At 47.7% G+C, this 14103-nt stretch overlaps 1 protein-coding gene across 2 annotated transcripts in view; it reads left to right on the forward strand.

Annotated features, from left to right (window-relative positions):
* The window catches only part of agap3 (ArfGAP with GTPase domain, ankyrin repeat and PH domain 3), a 231853-nt gene extending 223814 nt beyond the window's left edge, over positions 1 to 8039 (forward strand). For both annotated transcript variants that reach the window (XM_036519422.1, XM_036519423.1), the window contains exons 17-18: positions 5915 to 6170; positions 6821 to 8039. In XM_036519422.1, the coding sequence (XP_036375315.1) occupies positions 5915 to 6170; positions 6821 to 7051 (487 nt within the window). In that variant the 3' untranslated portion in view covers positions 7052 to 8039. The remainder of the gene's footprint in view (positions 1 to 5914; positions 6171 to 6820) is intronic.
* Positions 8040 to 14103: the final 6064 nt, after the last annotated feature.

Genomic DNA, 14103 nt, shown 5'->3' on the forward strand with positions numbered 1-14103 from the left:
GTATACTAGCCCTCCTCAAGTTCTCTATGAGTTTCTCCTCCCTGAGCGTAAGAAGTTCAGTGGCACATGCTGCGTTAGTCGCGGAGCTACACCAGCATCACACCTGGGCTCAATCATATTGTATTTGTCTAATTGATGTAATTGATGACAAACAGTCCCAATTAATGCTCTGTTGTGCTTGGCAATTCGCACGTTTGATGATCGTCTAATCCACTGCAGAGTTAAGCGATTAGTATGCGTGTATGCGTAATATGCGAGACTGCTCTTACCTCAGAGAATTCTCCTGTCAGCTACGACATCTCTGTCCAAAGCGCAGCTCATAGTCATACCCACAGTTGTAGCCATGGTAGTTGCCATATAGTCATCCTTTTCCGGTTGATATCATTGTGTTGTAGCCTTTAAGTGTCAGGATGTCGCAACCCATAAACCAATCATTTACACAGTTTCTGAGATGAATGATGAGAGATTAAACACCCAGTCCATTGTAAGGGACACAATTAGCAACACCCAGGCTCTGTGGTTTATCACATTAGCTGTACCCTAGGCCTGAAAAAGGTTTTAAACGGATTAGAAAGTGGGCAGGGGAGAGCCGCTGAGAGGGTGTAATCTATCCGAGGGCTTTCTCTGGCATAATTAAAGCTGCCAAAACTGAGGAAGCCGAGGCCCAAGGAAAACAAAAGGGGGACGAGGCAACAAAACCGCGGGCCGGCTGGAAAAAAGTGGCGACTCGTTTGGAGTTTTTACTGTGTCGCTCCCTCATTTCCAGCCCCTAGCAACCTTTGAAGGCCGGGGGGCCCCCTCTGTCTCCATCGGCGCTGTTTTCGGTAAACCCCCCCCCCTCTCTGTCCCCATCCCTCTGTCTCTCTTTCCGCGAGTGGGTCTGCGGGCTACGTGGGGATGAGCCCCTCCCAACCCCACCCTGCTGTGAGTGTTGTTTAGATAGCCACCACCCCCCCCACACTCCTTTCTGCATCTATGTTTGATGTCTCTGTTTTGAATTCAGAGCACTGAGATTGGAGGGGGGGGGCTGGTGTTTATGCCCTGATTGTTTAGGAGGGCCTCGGTTGTGTGAAAGGTAGGCGGAGATTCCTCACAAGGCCCCTCCTGCTCAATGTGAACTAATGCTCCTTTATGAGGTTTTGAGGGGGGGGGATTGTCCATTTTCTGTCTGCTCCCCCCCCCCTCACACACACACACCCCCCCATTCTCTCTGTCTCTTCCTCTCATTCCCCTATAAAGCCCCATTTGCTGTTGTCTTTCAGGCCTGACTAATTATCCTTGTTTGTTCCTCTTTCTTTGAGCGCAGCCATGTGCTCTTGACTCTATTGGCCGGGTTTGGGGAAATCATTCTGCCATTTGCCACTTAATTAGGTCGAGGTCAGAATCCAGTGCCTGGCTAAGAAGTCAGTAAGGACAGAGCTTAGTGCTTAGTGAAGGAAGCATTTCCTAAGAGGCCTAGTAGAGCTGCTACTATATCACAACTGCAGGACGCAGAAAGGGACCTTTGTTCTAAGAAATCCTGGGGATGGTTACAAACTGCACTCTCCTTGTCTGCCTCCTGCCTTGATGAATGACCCTGTCTTCCACAAAACACACTAGCGTGCGGTGACTTCTTAAGGCATACATTGTTTCAAGGATCATCAAAAATGTATTTAAGGGGTATGGTTTCTGCTTTGGGGCTATCCTCTCTCTAACAGGTCTTAAATCGTCCTGTAAGTGACAATACTTTTGGAAAGCTGTAAAGACTGGAACATCTGCATCAAGAAAGAATATTTTCTTGGTGACTTCACACAATGAGTTTTAAATATATCTTTGTGATTATTGATGTTTATTCATCAGATTCATGAATTTGGCCATTGTCAATTAGGTTGTACAATACTGACACATAAATCCACATAAATACAAAGATAATTCATGCCCCCACTTCACTCCAAGTGCTATGGTCTTCCACAGAGGAAACTATAGTGTGAGTGTGGATGTGTAAAAAATGAACTCTCCTGTCTCTTTTCTGATCCCCCCTGTCCCCTAAGCAACCTCAGCAGTCTGAGCAAGTATGTCCACTCAGGGTGGGGAAATGAGAGTGGAGGGGGGCGGTGTCATCTGCTCGATTTCCTGAATGTCGTCCCCTGTGGAGAGAGTTCACTTTCTTCCTCCTCTCTCTCCCTCCCTCTCTCTCTCTCTCTCTCCCTCTCCTCCCCCCTCCCCCCTCTCCCTCAGCTTTGACATGCTAAATCTGCTGATTTTTTTTCTCCCCCCCCCCCCCTTCCAGCAGAGAGGAAGTGTTCATTCAGGAGTCTCGGTTTTCTCCCACTGCTCCACAAACTTTACCTCTGTTTGGTTTGTTTTCATGTTTCGAACAAAAGCCGGGGGCGGGGCTTCCATCGCGCTCCCCCTCTGAGTGGCCGCAGCTGAGGAATGTGGGAATCCGCTGGCCCGCCGCTCGCTTTAATGCACGCGGAGCCAACAGTGTCTAAAGCAGTCCCCACCATCAGGTTAAACGAACAAGCTTATGAAATTAAGCTTGTAATTAAATCAAATGTTTTAAATGGCTATAATGCATCGCGTCCCTGGTTTGCCGCTATCGCTGAGGCCCCCTGAAGTTTGTGTGGTGTGGTGTTTGTGAGAAGTGGGATGTTTTAATTTGCAGACTCTGAATCCCTCAACTGTTTTTTCTCAAGCTTGAAGAGTTCACTTTGTTTAGCCAATGCCTAATGTTGACAGGTTTGGAGTCTCACGCTGCAGTCAGTACCTCAGTGGTCCTTTCTGGTATAACTTCATTTTAAAACCTGCGTTTTTAAGTGCGTGTTTCCGTTCCCATTTTTTCCAACACACAGTGGCGCATTTGATGGGGGGGGGGGGGCAGCAGCGATAAATACAGATTGGATTTTGTCCATATTGATAACGTCAGCAAGTGAAAAATATTCTTCTTCAGCTGATCGCCTCCCAGAAAAGCATGGGGCCGCTGTCGCTACTCGTCTTCTAACCCAGCACAGTACAGTATGTCAGAGTCCATTGACTTACCTAATAGCCTTGTCCATGTACAATGACAGAGTGGGATTTGATTGAGGATTACCACCATAAAACCACTGGCCACAGCCACTCCCTGTCAGCGCTGACACTTGGGGCTTTTATGGGGCTCGGCTTAAGTAAAGATTTACTCCCAGCGCGGGGAATTGAAGTGGCTCAGGGAAACCAAGCACCTTCATCTGTATTGGTGGAATTGATTTAAAGATTTCACAGAACGCAAAGCACAGAATGAAAGGAATTGCCATTCCATCTTTGAGACAAGGTGCACCGTGGGAAATGTGGGCCGAAAGACCTTTTTTTGGTGCTCGTTAGGTTAAAAGCAAAAGATTCAGCTTTGATGCTTTGTTGCTTTGATGCTTTTAACCAACTAAATGATAATTTATCAGGTACAAGTCCACACACAAGCATACTTTTCTTAATGATTCAGAATACAGAAATGACTGTTCTGACAATATCTGTTTGCTCTTAAACATTTCACTTTTAGAAGGGGGAAAAAAAGAGATTACAAGCAAGGCCTTTGCAAGTCTGGGTCCTGCATTACTGCGGTAGAGAGGTGAAACTTGACGAGGCCGTGTCCATCGGTGGCGTAAATACACCCCAGCCCCTTCTCCCAGCTCCCAGCATTCCTTATTAATCCATTAGCTCATAAGCGAACGTGTTAGGGGGTAAGGATCAGCGTCTGTGTGGCTGAGTGGTTTTATTAGCTCCAAGGCCTGCTACGCAGTTCATCAAATCCTCGCACTGGCAGTGACAAAGACTTCCCCATCGCCGCTGAGCAGAGAGGTAATTAACTCCTGCAGTTAAATCCGACGTGAAGAGGCCCTGTTTGATGGAGCGCTGCTCGTAGTGGTCCTGGCAGGTGACATATTAGTCTGTAAATTTCTCAGCCCAGAGAGCTGCGGCTGATTCTGGAACCTGCTATTGTTATTATTATGATCTTAATGAGGGGGCTTGTTATTATCGAGGTTTTTAGTGCCGATCTCGTCGTCGCCGCCGCCGTAATCCTAAACGAGCTGATATGTGCAACGTTCAACCTTAATTAAAGAGATGGATTCTGGATCAGGTTGAAATGCTCTTTTCATTGTTGAATGCTTTTATGGTCGTAAGTGTTTTTCTCCCCGTATGCTGCTTTTCTTTGGCATTATTATTGGAAGCAGCCCTCTACAGGGTTGATTGAGTACTGTTTTGGGTACACCTGTTGTTATAGCAATAAAATCGATGTCACAGGCCCGTTGTTGTTGGTTATGCTGTATTTTGACGGCCGGGCGTCTTTGTTTGTTTGTGTTTGGCTTTTTTCCTTTTGGTTCGGTCAGCGAATGGGGCCGCGGGCAGATGGCAAAGTGTCTGATGTGACGACCGGGCCCAGTCGGATTGGCGGCCTCTCGGGAGCCTTGTCACTCTCAGCACCAGCCGTGTTTGTCCCCTATCGGCGCGGGCCCTTCTCTCTGTCACTCACCCAGACACCCAAACAACGGCCCCTTTCTACTCCCCTTATCAAGCAGCCGGGCTGGGGTCAGGGGGTCGGCGCCGCACTGAGCATGCTCACCCGCTCGGTTATTGATTTTCGCCCGCGTGCGTTACGCGACCAGGTTTGCGCGGGGCGGGGGGGTAAAAAAAAATAAGAAAAATGGGGGATTGGAGATAGAGACGGAGAGATACAGGTCTGGGGCTGGTCAGGATCTCTCTCCTTTCTCTCCGCCGGTCGGACAAAAACCCCCGGCCCTTTCAGCCGCATTCAGCCTCCATCGATCGGGCCCTGCACCCTCTCTCACCCAGGGGACGCTGGGAAGGGAGGTTCAGAGCGGGGCCTTTTGTCGGTGTCCATCGTTGTGGACTGAGAAGCCTGACAGCGCCGATAAAAACATGTTCCCCCGTATTGTCCGCCGCAGACATGCTGTTCACAATGTGTAACCTTTAGATAGCTCACTAGGCTTTAACCCTCCAGCTGCCGGTGGCATCCTTTCCCAGTGCGTCCCATATCCCGGCTCCCGTCATTTGAACCACAGTAAATACCCTACTCAGAATCCCATCCCTCCATCAAACTGTCAGTGGGAGTGCCCCTTCCAGCTGTCTATTGATGTCAGCATAATGTAGATGAGAATGGACATGCTGCCTTGCTGTGTGCCTTACCAAATGTAAAAAAGAGACAGTGTCCCACTGTATGCAGAAATGACCTTGCGATTACACTTAGGCTGTTTCGCGGGTGGTAAGGTGCAGGGCTTGTAACCAAAAGGTTGCTGGTTCTATTCCCTGCTGGGGCATTGCTGCTGTACCCTTGGGCAAGGCGCTTAACCCACAATTGTCTCAGTAAATATCCAGCTGTATAAACGTAAAATTTGTATCATATGTAAGCCGCTCTGGATAACAGCATCTGCTAAATGACAATAATAATAGTGATTTGATTTACAATGTAAATGTCTGAACTGAGCAACGAAAGGCATTTGTGCAGGCTCACAAGTGGCTCGATCAGTTCAGGTTTTGGTTCTGACAGCAGACCTGACAGAGTCCTACAGCTCAGGTCTGCTGTCATCTTGGCCGTGTCATCTGCTGTGACAATGAGTGTGACATTAACAGGAGGCCCAGAGCGGCGGCTGCTTGGTGGCCCCGTATTTTCCCCCGCCTCAGGTGCCAGTTTATGGCTGTGTAACCTGAGTCTAAGCTGCTGCTATAGATGTGTGATTACGTTACATTACATTACATGCATTTAGCAGTCATATCCAGAGCGACTTATGCCAGCATCAAGGTTTTGAAATTGATGCGAGAGATAACAGGAAGCCGGTGAGGTGAGGAGAGGAGTAACCTGTCTACATTTATGGAGATTGTAGACAAGTCGTACAGCTGCATTCTGGATATCCTGGCGTTAACCCCTCGCTGGCCTGCCTTGCAGGGAGGAGAAGGAGCGCTGGATCCGGGCGAAGTACGAGCAGAAGCTCTTCCTGCTGTCGCTGCCGCAGTCCGACGTGCCACTGGGCCAGCAGCTGCTGCGGGCTGTCGTCGAGGATGACCTGCGGCAGGTGGTGCTGCTGCTCGCCCACGGCACCAAGGAGGAGGTGAACGAGACGTACGGCGACGGTGACGGCCGCACCGCCCTGCACCTCTCCTGCGCCATGGCCAACGTAGTCATCACCCAGCTCCTGGTCTGGGTGAGTGTGTGTGTGCGTGTATGTGTGTGTGTGCGTGTGTGTGTGTGTGTGTGTGTGTGTGTGTGCGCGCGTGTGTGTGTGTGTGTGCGTGCGTGCGTGTGTGAGTGTGTGTGTGAGTGTGGGTGTGTTAGCGCACGTGTGTGTATGTGAGCGTGTGTGTGTGTGTATGTGTGTGTGTGTGTGTGTCAGCGTGTGTGTGTGTGCATGTGTGTGTGAGTCTGAGCGTGTGTGTGTGAGTGTGTGTGTATGTGAGCATGTGTGTGTGTGTGTGTGTGTGTGTGAGAGAGAGGGAGAGAGAGGGCAGAAGTGGGATGGTTTAAACCAGTTCAGCTGTCTGCCATTCCTTACCTCTAAATCTGTGTTGTGTATCTGATGCGTTACTCACTCCTGGGTATGTGTCTTTACCTCCCTGATGTACACAGATGCACAAAATCAGGAAAATATGGTCTCCCGTGTGTTCAGTGCTGTGTGTAAACACTGATATGATTGTGTCAACCTTGGGCTGAAAGAGCTGGACCCTGGAGAAAAGGGTGGAGCTGTGAAGACTGGAGACTGAAGATGCATGGCACGACATGGCATGTCCCATTTTAACCCGACTCTCTCTCCTTCCCTCCCTCTCCCTCTTCCTTCCTCTCGTTCTTTCTCTTCAGTACGGGGTGGATGTGAAGAGCCGGGACGCGCGGGGGCAGACGCCACTGGCCTACGCGCGGCGGGCCGGCAGCCAGGAGTGCACCGACATCCTGCTCCAGCATGGCTGCCCCAACGATGGAGGCGGCGGCGGCCCAGCGGCCGCCCCCACGCCCAACACGGCACGCCGCAACCCCAACGCCAACAACAACAACGCCCAGTGCGAGCTCAACCGCAGCGCCAGCTTCATCTGAGGGGGGGGGGGCGCAGGGGGGGCCACCGCGGAGGTGCTGCTCCAACGCACACTGTGTCACCTGGCAACCCATACACACCCCCGCCACCGCCACCACCACCACCCTCCCACTCTCTCCCCACCCTCCTCTCTGCATCATGTGACTAAGCCTGAGTTGCCCCCAGGGGTGACAGGAAAAAGGGCGGGGACACCCCTCCTTGGGGAAAACCCAGAGCAGAGGTATTGGTGGGGAAGCCCTCCGGAATTTTCTGACAGATTCACCATCCCAGAATGCAAAACCATTCCCAAGGTGTTCCACTCCCATGGCAAACTTTCAGGAACCGCACATCCAGGAGAGTTTTTTATTGAGGATAAAAAAACATGGATTCAGTGCTGAGAGAGCGGTTTACCACAGCGCAGTTCTCCCTTCATCATTACTAAAGCTATTGCTGTTAACAGGAGTATTATTCAAGTTTAAGCTTTAAAAGTGGGGTTCCGTGTAGCCTCTTTAAACACCTCAAGCTAATCAAGTCTCAGAAGGATATTATAAGGATATGAGGAGGGTGACGAAGGGCCTTTTTAGTACATATGGAGTCTTCATTAGCTTGAGTGGGAAATAAATTGCCCATCCGTGTCATTTGTAAACATATCTGTGATTATTTGCCCAGTTGTGAGCGCTAATTGGCTGTAGCTGGAGCCAGAATTAATTAAGGAAACTCCATGGATTTGTGGAGATTAAAAGACCAGTGTATTGACCGCATTAGAATCAGCAAACAACCCTCCTTAACTGGAGCCGTGAGGTCTGGCCTTGGCGCTGACAACCGCTCTCTCACGGACCTCTGTTTCCTGGCGGCCGGGACATCTGACGGCGCAAAGGATCGTTTTGCGAGTTCTACACAGATGCCCGGCTGCCACACCCGCCACTCAGCCAAACAAGGGTGCACTCCGCCGGGCCTTCCCCTAGCCGAGCTCACCTCCTGCGTGTGCAAGAAGATTTCTGTGTTTCTATACAGCAGGTTTTCTTTTTTTTTGGGGGGGGGGGGGGGTGAGGGGGGAGTGCAACTGGGACTCCCACAATCCAACACGAGGGTGTTCTTTCCCCTTCAGGATCCTTGTGCCGTTGTGTCTCCAGGAGGTTATAGTGTTATAGCGAGCAGTGTTCTGGTGTGCTGCTGTTTTTTTTTAGGACTGCCTTAGCGACCTCGACTCACGGCTTTCTGTGGGCCCTTTGGCGGCCCCTGGTCCCGGCACCACAGTATTTGCAGTATTCTTGTGCTTTCCTATTGGACACTTTTGCTTTTGCTGCAGGGGGCCTCTCGCGTCCAGGTGCACCGCAGCAGCTGACCGGGACTCGGGGGATCGGGGTGTCTGTGGATGTGGGGTTTTTTTTTGTGGTGTATTTCTTTAAATCGTCTTCAGTTCATTGTGTTTGTTCCAGCAGATATCAGATTCACCTCCTGAGTTAACCGCTTTGACTGCTCAAACACAGAAATGAGCGGAGAGCCTTGCAGCAAAGCCACATTTTCGTAGCAAAACCCACAAAATATTCTGCAGCAGGCAGTCATTGTAAGTGCAGGGCGTGGTTTCTCATTCTGTGCAGAAATTGGGGGGGGTATTTCACTTGTGCCTAAAGTGCAGTTATTGTCCTTGCCCAAAAAGCTGAGGTGGGCACCACCCAGACTGTTTCCTTGTAGCCTTCCCTCCTTAGATGCCTTTGTCTTGCGTTTGCACATCATCTACCTGACCATCCCTGCTTTTGAAACCAAAGTCCAAACTTTGCCTTTGTTGTTTTCTTATGAGCAAAAAAAAATATGAATCACTGCGTTCACGCTCTGATTCTCAAGTGTGTTTTCTGATGAGAGCTAAGGAAACGCTATTGAGTTGTGTGGCTGTCTCAGAATGAGTCAGGTATTTTCACTGAGTATGTGCTTTGGCAACTTGTATCACACATAAATATCATCTGGATCGTTCAACCATAGAGAGAACCGTAGGCCCATGTGCCATTCAGGAATCGTTTTTCACAGTCTCTTGAGGAGTAAAGACTCTGTATGTGCAATCATTCTTGTTCCTGACCAAATGAACATCAACAGTTTGTTGTTGCCTGGTTCAATAATGACAGTATGTATAAGAACAGTGACAATACTAATGATAATGAGAAGAATGTATTATTATTATCATTATCATTATTATTATTATTATTATTATTATTATTATTATTATTATTATTATGTTTTTTTTTCCATTTGAAGCCATTGAAGTCTTCAGGTTCCAGATAATTTGCTGCAGTGTAGAGGACACACCCAAATTAATCTTAAGTTGTTTTTAAGTTTCTGCACAGAACTTGGAAATCACAATTGCTCTCACTTATACAAATGGATAAGGAATGCACCAAGAAGTATATGGTGTACGCTGTCTGCTGCAGAAGATATCACCGCCACGCATTAGCGTCATACTCTGTACTGCTTATGACTGCCATGTGGAGTTCATGTAAGGATGGTCAACCCTGCCCATGAGTAGTACAGCTGCTGATGTGGGAGGAAGACTGAAAACCCCTTCAGGACGAAGGCTGCATTGAATGCAGGCTCTCCATGAACCACGTGTCTTTTCAGGTCATCATCTGAAAGCGTTCATTTTGCATTGCATTCTGGGACAGTGGCCCATTTTGTAATCCAGTTTTGCACTCTCCCATTTTAACTTCTCCACAAATATGAGGGAATTAGCCAGCATCGTTTCGCTCTAGGAACATCGAGCCAAAAGCTCATGCAAAACGGCCATTCGGCCTGAAATCGCTTGAAAATGACGGCTCTACAGGGAACGGAGTGTCATCATCGTTTGAGTCATTATCTCACATTATCGCGGTGTTTAGGCTGAAGTGCGTTTGCAGTCGTTTGACATCGATGCCCCCTTCCCTCCCTCCATTTGTAGCCTCCTCTGTGTAATGGATCAGACTTCCACTTCCTGTGGGCTGTGCCTCTCGTTAGCTGCCCTTGATGAGCTCGTTGCGTTGTCGCTGTGAACTCTGTGGTACTCCTGCTTGTGTGTGTGTGCGCGCGTGTGTGTGTGTGTGTGTGTGCGTGTGTGCGCGCATGTCGGACAGGTATGAACAACGCCGTTTGAGTATACGAGTGGGAAGAAGAACCTTGTTCGACCAAATGTGTCAGGAGAAACAAAAATTGTTGATGTGTACAGAAAATGTGTAAAAAGTAGCTTTCCTCCTTGCAACTGACCTTTTAGTCCCTAACAGTATGCGTGTGTGTGTATATGTGTGCTTGCACATGCGTGTGCTGCACCCAGGACTTGCTTTGAAACGTCCTTTCTGTTTGCATCATGAAGCTGGAGTGGCTAGCAATTTGTTTAATGTCATCTGTGACCCCCCAGTAAAATCTTGTGCCAGGGGGCAATGAAGGTATTACAGGAGCCCGAAGTTTTCAACAGTAGATTTTCAGTTGCAGAAGAATCCAGCACGCATTTTCCTGTTGTAGCCTGGCTATTTTTTATGGTGCAGAGCCAATTTAGCATAGCCCTCCAGCTGTAAACGGTCTCAAGACAGCAGGAAATTCTGCTGTTTTGTAGCCCCCCTAGGACCAGGGCCAAAGAGCCCAGAGATGGAGCTGAATTGATGTAGTTGTATATTTCCAGCAAGTCAAACAGGGGAAATCTAGTTGTAACAGACGATCAACAAATTCTGTAGACAATTCTTAAAAGGAATATGGTGGTCCATGAAAAAACTGACTCTGGTGAGTAACACCTCACAAATGGACCTCCAGACAGCTGAAGCAGCTGAAGAGTAACTGCAGTGGGCTCTGAAAGAGGTTTCAAAGCAAGTCTAATGGATGAGTGATTTTGTAGTCAAGATTGAATTAAAGATATATACTGTGCGTACCTTAGGGGACCCAACATAGGTGAGCCCCCAAATACCCTCATCCCCCTCTTGTTAAAGTTGCCTCTTTTCAGCCCACTCATCCCACAATCTCAAATGCAACTTTTTTTTCCCAAAGAAAATTATGTTAGAAGGCAGAGTAGGTAGGTTTATAAATGCAGGATCAATCCAGGAATAACACGAAAGACAACTTTGCATCTTTGTCCTTTCCCGTCTTAGTTAGCGCACTAGGACTGCCTCAGAGTCAGACCTCTTTTCATACAAGAGAAAACCAGTCAAGGGACCTCGCACGTCAAAGGAGGCTGTGGTGTGTCTGAAAGTTGAGTGGAGTTTCGAAAGGGAGTTGGGCTTGTGTCCGTCTCTGTTGAAGACAAACAGCCAACCAAAACGCTTTCAGGAATACCTTAACCTTCCCTCAGCTGTAGCCACACCCCACCCCCAACTCTATGAAATCTTTTGTTTCGTTGTTACATTTTCCTTCCTCCTTATTTTTTAATTGTATTTAAGGTACTATGGTTCTCAATGCGTATACATTGTCTGACCGAGTGAGGTACTCTGTGTATAATAATGTACATTTGACATATTTATATTGCAGTATGTAAATATTGTTTTTTTTTGTTGTTTTATTTTTTTTTCCTGTTCTTTTTTTTTCCTCTCTTTTCATTTGAGAACATGAAACAAAGCAAACTCAAAAGAAGAAGACAGTTACTGTTGTGTGCTTGGATGACTGTGGACATATTAATAAACGCTCCAATAAAATAATGTAGCCTTCCCAGAGGTGGGAATAACAGCCATTGGACTGGGTTCTTTTCTCTCTGTCTCTCTCTCTTCATTTCACTTAAACACAGCAGCTCTTGTGGGGTTGTTGGGGATGCACCACCGTGGACGGACACACAACCAGATGCTGAGTGAACAGGGGCAGGCGGAAAAGTGTGCACGTCTTTCTGCGGAAGTGTTTTCACATTTACTGTCACATAGCATGATGACGCCCAATGTGTTGTATACACTCACTCCAGACCATGTTAGTCTGGCCCTGGAGAGCTGAGAGAACTGGGAGAGGTGCTTCCTCGTGGGTCTTATCTTCTAGATCCAGCTCTGTGCGGCTTCTCTTCTCTCTTTCTTAGGCGGACACTTCACTTACATGAACAGGTTTCAGGGCCTTATCGTGAAGGGACCAGTGCAGTTGTGGAGGGAGTTCTTGGTGAACAGTATTGCCATGAGAGGCTGTCAAAGATGGAGTGCATGGATTGAAGTCAGGGGGGATGATGCTGTGAACTGAAGCATTAACAGCGATGTTTATAGAGGTCCATCTTGTCATTCACCCTTCTCCATTCATTTTTAAATGATTGTTCTACATTCAGGTTAGCAAGACAAAGGTGCTTTTTATACTGTCATAAACATGGGCACCTAACTGACATGTCCAATGTACAACTAAGGAAACTGTTAGACCAAGTTACCTTTGCTAGTCCCTTCTCATGTACTGAAAGCACTTTCTGGAAGTGATTTGGAAGTTTGCCTCTTAGCACCAGTTGTGTCAGCAAGTATTAAAGTTATGAGTTAAAATGACTGGTGTTCAGGTGGGGAGGTTGAACAGATCTTGCTGCAGTGTGCAAAGGCTTAGAACAAATGTCCAAAACCACCCTGCCAAAAACATTTGTTTACACACCACAAATGTGGACCTTTTTTGCAGGGAAACGGAATGGTGATCTCCATATAAAACGGGCCTGAAAATAACATTGCAGAGTCAAAGGCTATGAAAACTAAACGCACCATTTCACCTATACACACCCCTGCTACGGAATAGATGCCTTTTGGCTCGGAACACAGAAGGGGAGTGGGACTTATGAGCCTCCATTCTGAAATGTCTAATCCATAATGGCTAAGAAATTAAGGGTGAGGAGGGCTGGGGCTGCAGTCACATGTGCTGGGGCCCGTGTCTATAATGTCCACCGATGCCATTTGGGGCAAGGAGAGCCTGCTGGAGGAGATACAGGTGCACTGTCCAGTCCTTGATGCCAAAGCAGGTACAAAGGGGTTGCCCAGAGGCATGTCCACTGGCCCTCTCCAAGCTGCGAGTGCATCATCAGCAGATGCCTGCTTGGGGGGGAGTGGCAGGTTTCAGTGGAGATTAAGATAAAGAGCTGGGTTTAGTGTCGAGAGGAAACGGGGGGGGGGGGGGGGGGACGGAGTCGATGTCGAGAGCCGGCGAACCGAACCTAATCCGCCCCCCTCAATCCCGTCTAATCCCGTCACAGCGAATAAACGCTCAGCCGGAAGAGCCTGTTCGTCTCTCTCCTCCTTCCTCCCCGCCACCTTTTGTCCTCCCTCTCTTTGTCTCTTCCTCTTCCTTCCTCAACGTCCCCCCTCCCGCGGAGATGGGGAGAGTGATAGGGCTAAGCCGTCACAGATAGCCCCCCCCCCACCGCCCCCGAAACACAAGTGAACTTCCTGCTGAGCGTTGAAATGGATTTCTTTGATTGTTCCACCTTCCAGCATTGAAACACTCAAAGTGACAGGAAGTGGCAACACTAATATCGTTCTTTAATTGGAAGTGGTGGGTATTTCTCGTGAATGGAAAGGAAGTGTAATTGTGTGCATGTCCTCATACAAGGTACAAGTGATGTGTGAAACCTAAACAAATTCATTGTTTGCAAAATAGGTCAATCCTGTATCTTCCACTATTGAAGATTTATCTTTCGCTATTGAAATGGTTGTTTTAAAGTAACTTTTCTTACTGAAGTTTGAGGGACCATACGTTATACAGTGCATTTACTCTACAGTGTGAAGTGAAAACTGTTATGGATGTCCAGTCTCAGGTTAAAGGGTAACCACTTCACCTTACTATCCTGTGGATTCAAATGAAATGTGACACATGGCTCTTCAAATCATGGCCAATAATAACACTCATTTTGATTCCAAAATAAATTTCCCATTCCTGATCTTAATGGTACCTGTTCATTTTTATAGAAACACATTTTAAAATATTGCAGAAGTAAAATAAGATACTTGCTTTTTTTTGACTACCGCAGTGTTTTTGGAAGAAGATATATGTGTGTGTTTTTTTGTATTCACAAACAACTTTTATTTAGAATAATTAACCCATGGATTTTTTTTTTCTTTTTGATTTTGTACATTTGACAGATATTGTTATGATGTTGTTTTGTGCCCTTTAGTCAACAGACCAGGGTCGGTTT

Source organism: Megalops cyprinoides, chromosome 24 (assembly GCF_013368585.1).
Source record: "Megalops cyprinoides isolate fMegCyp1 chromosome 24, fMegCyp1.pri, whole genome shotgun sequence".
NCBI lineage: Eukaryota > Metazoa > Chordata > Actinopteri > Elopiformes > Megalopidae > Megalops > Megalops cyprinoides.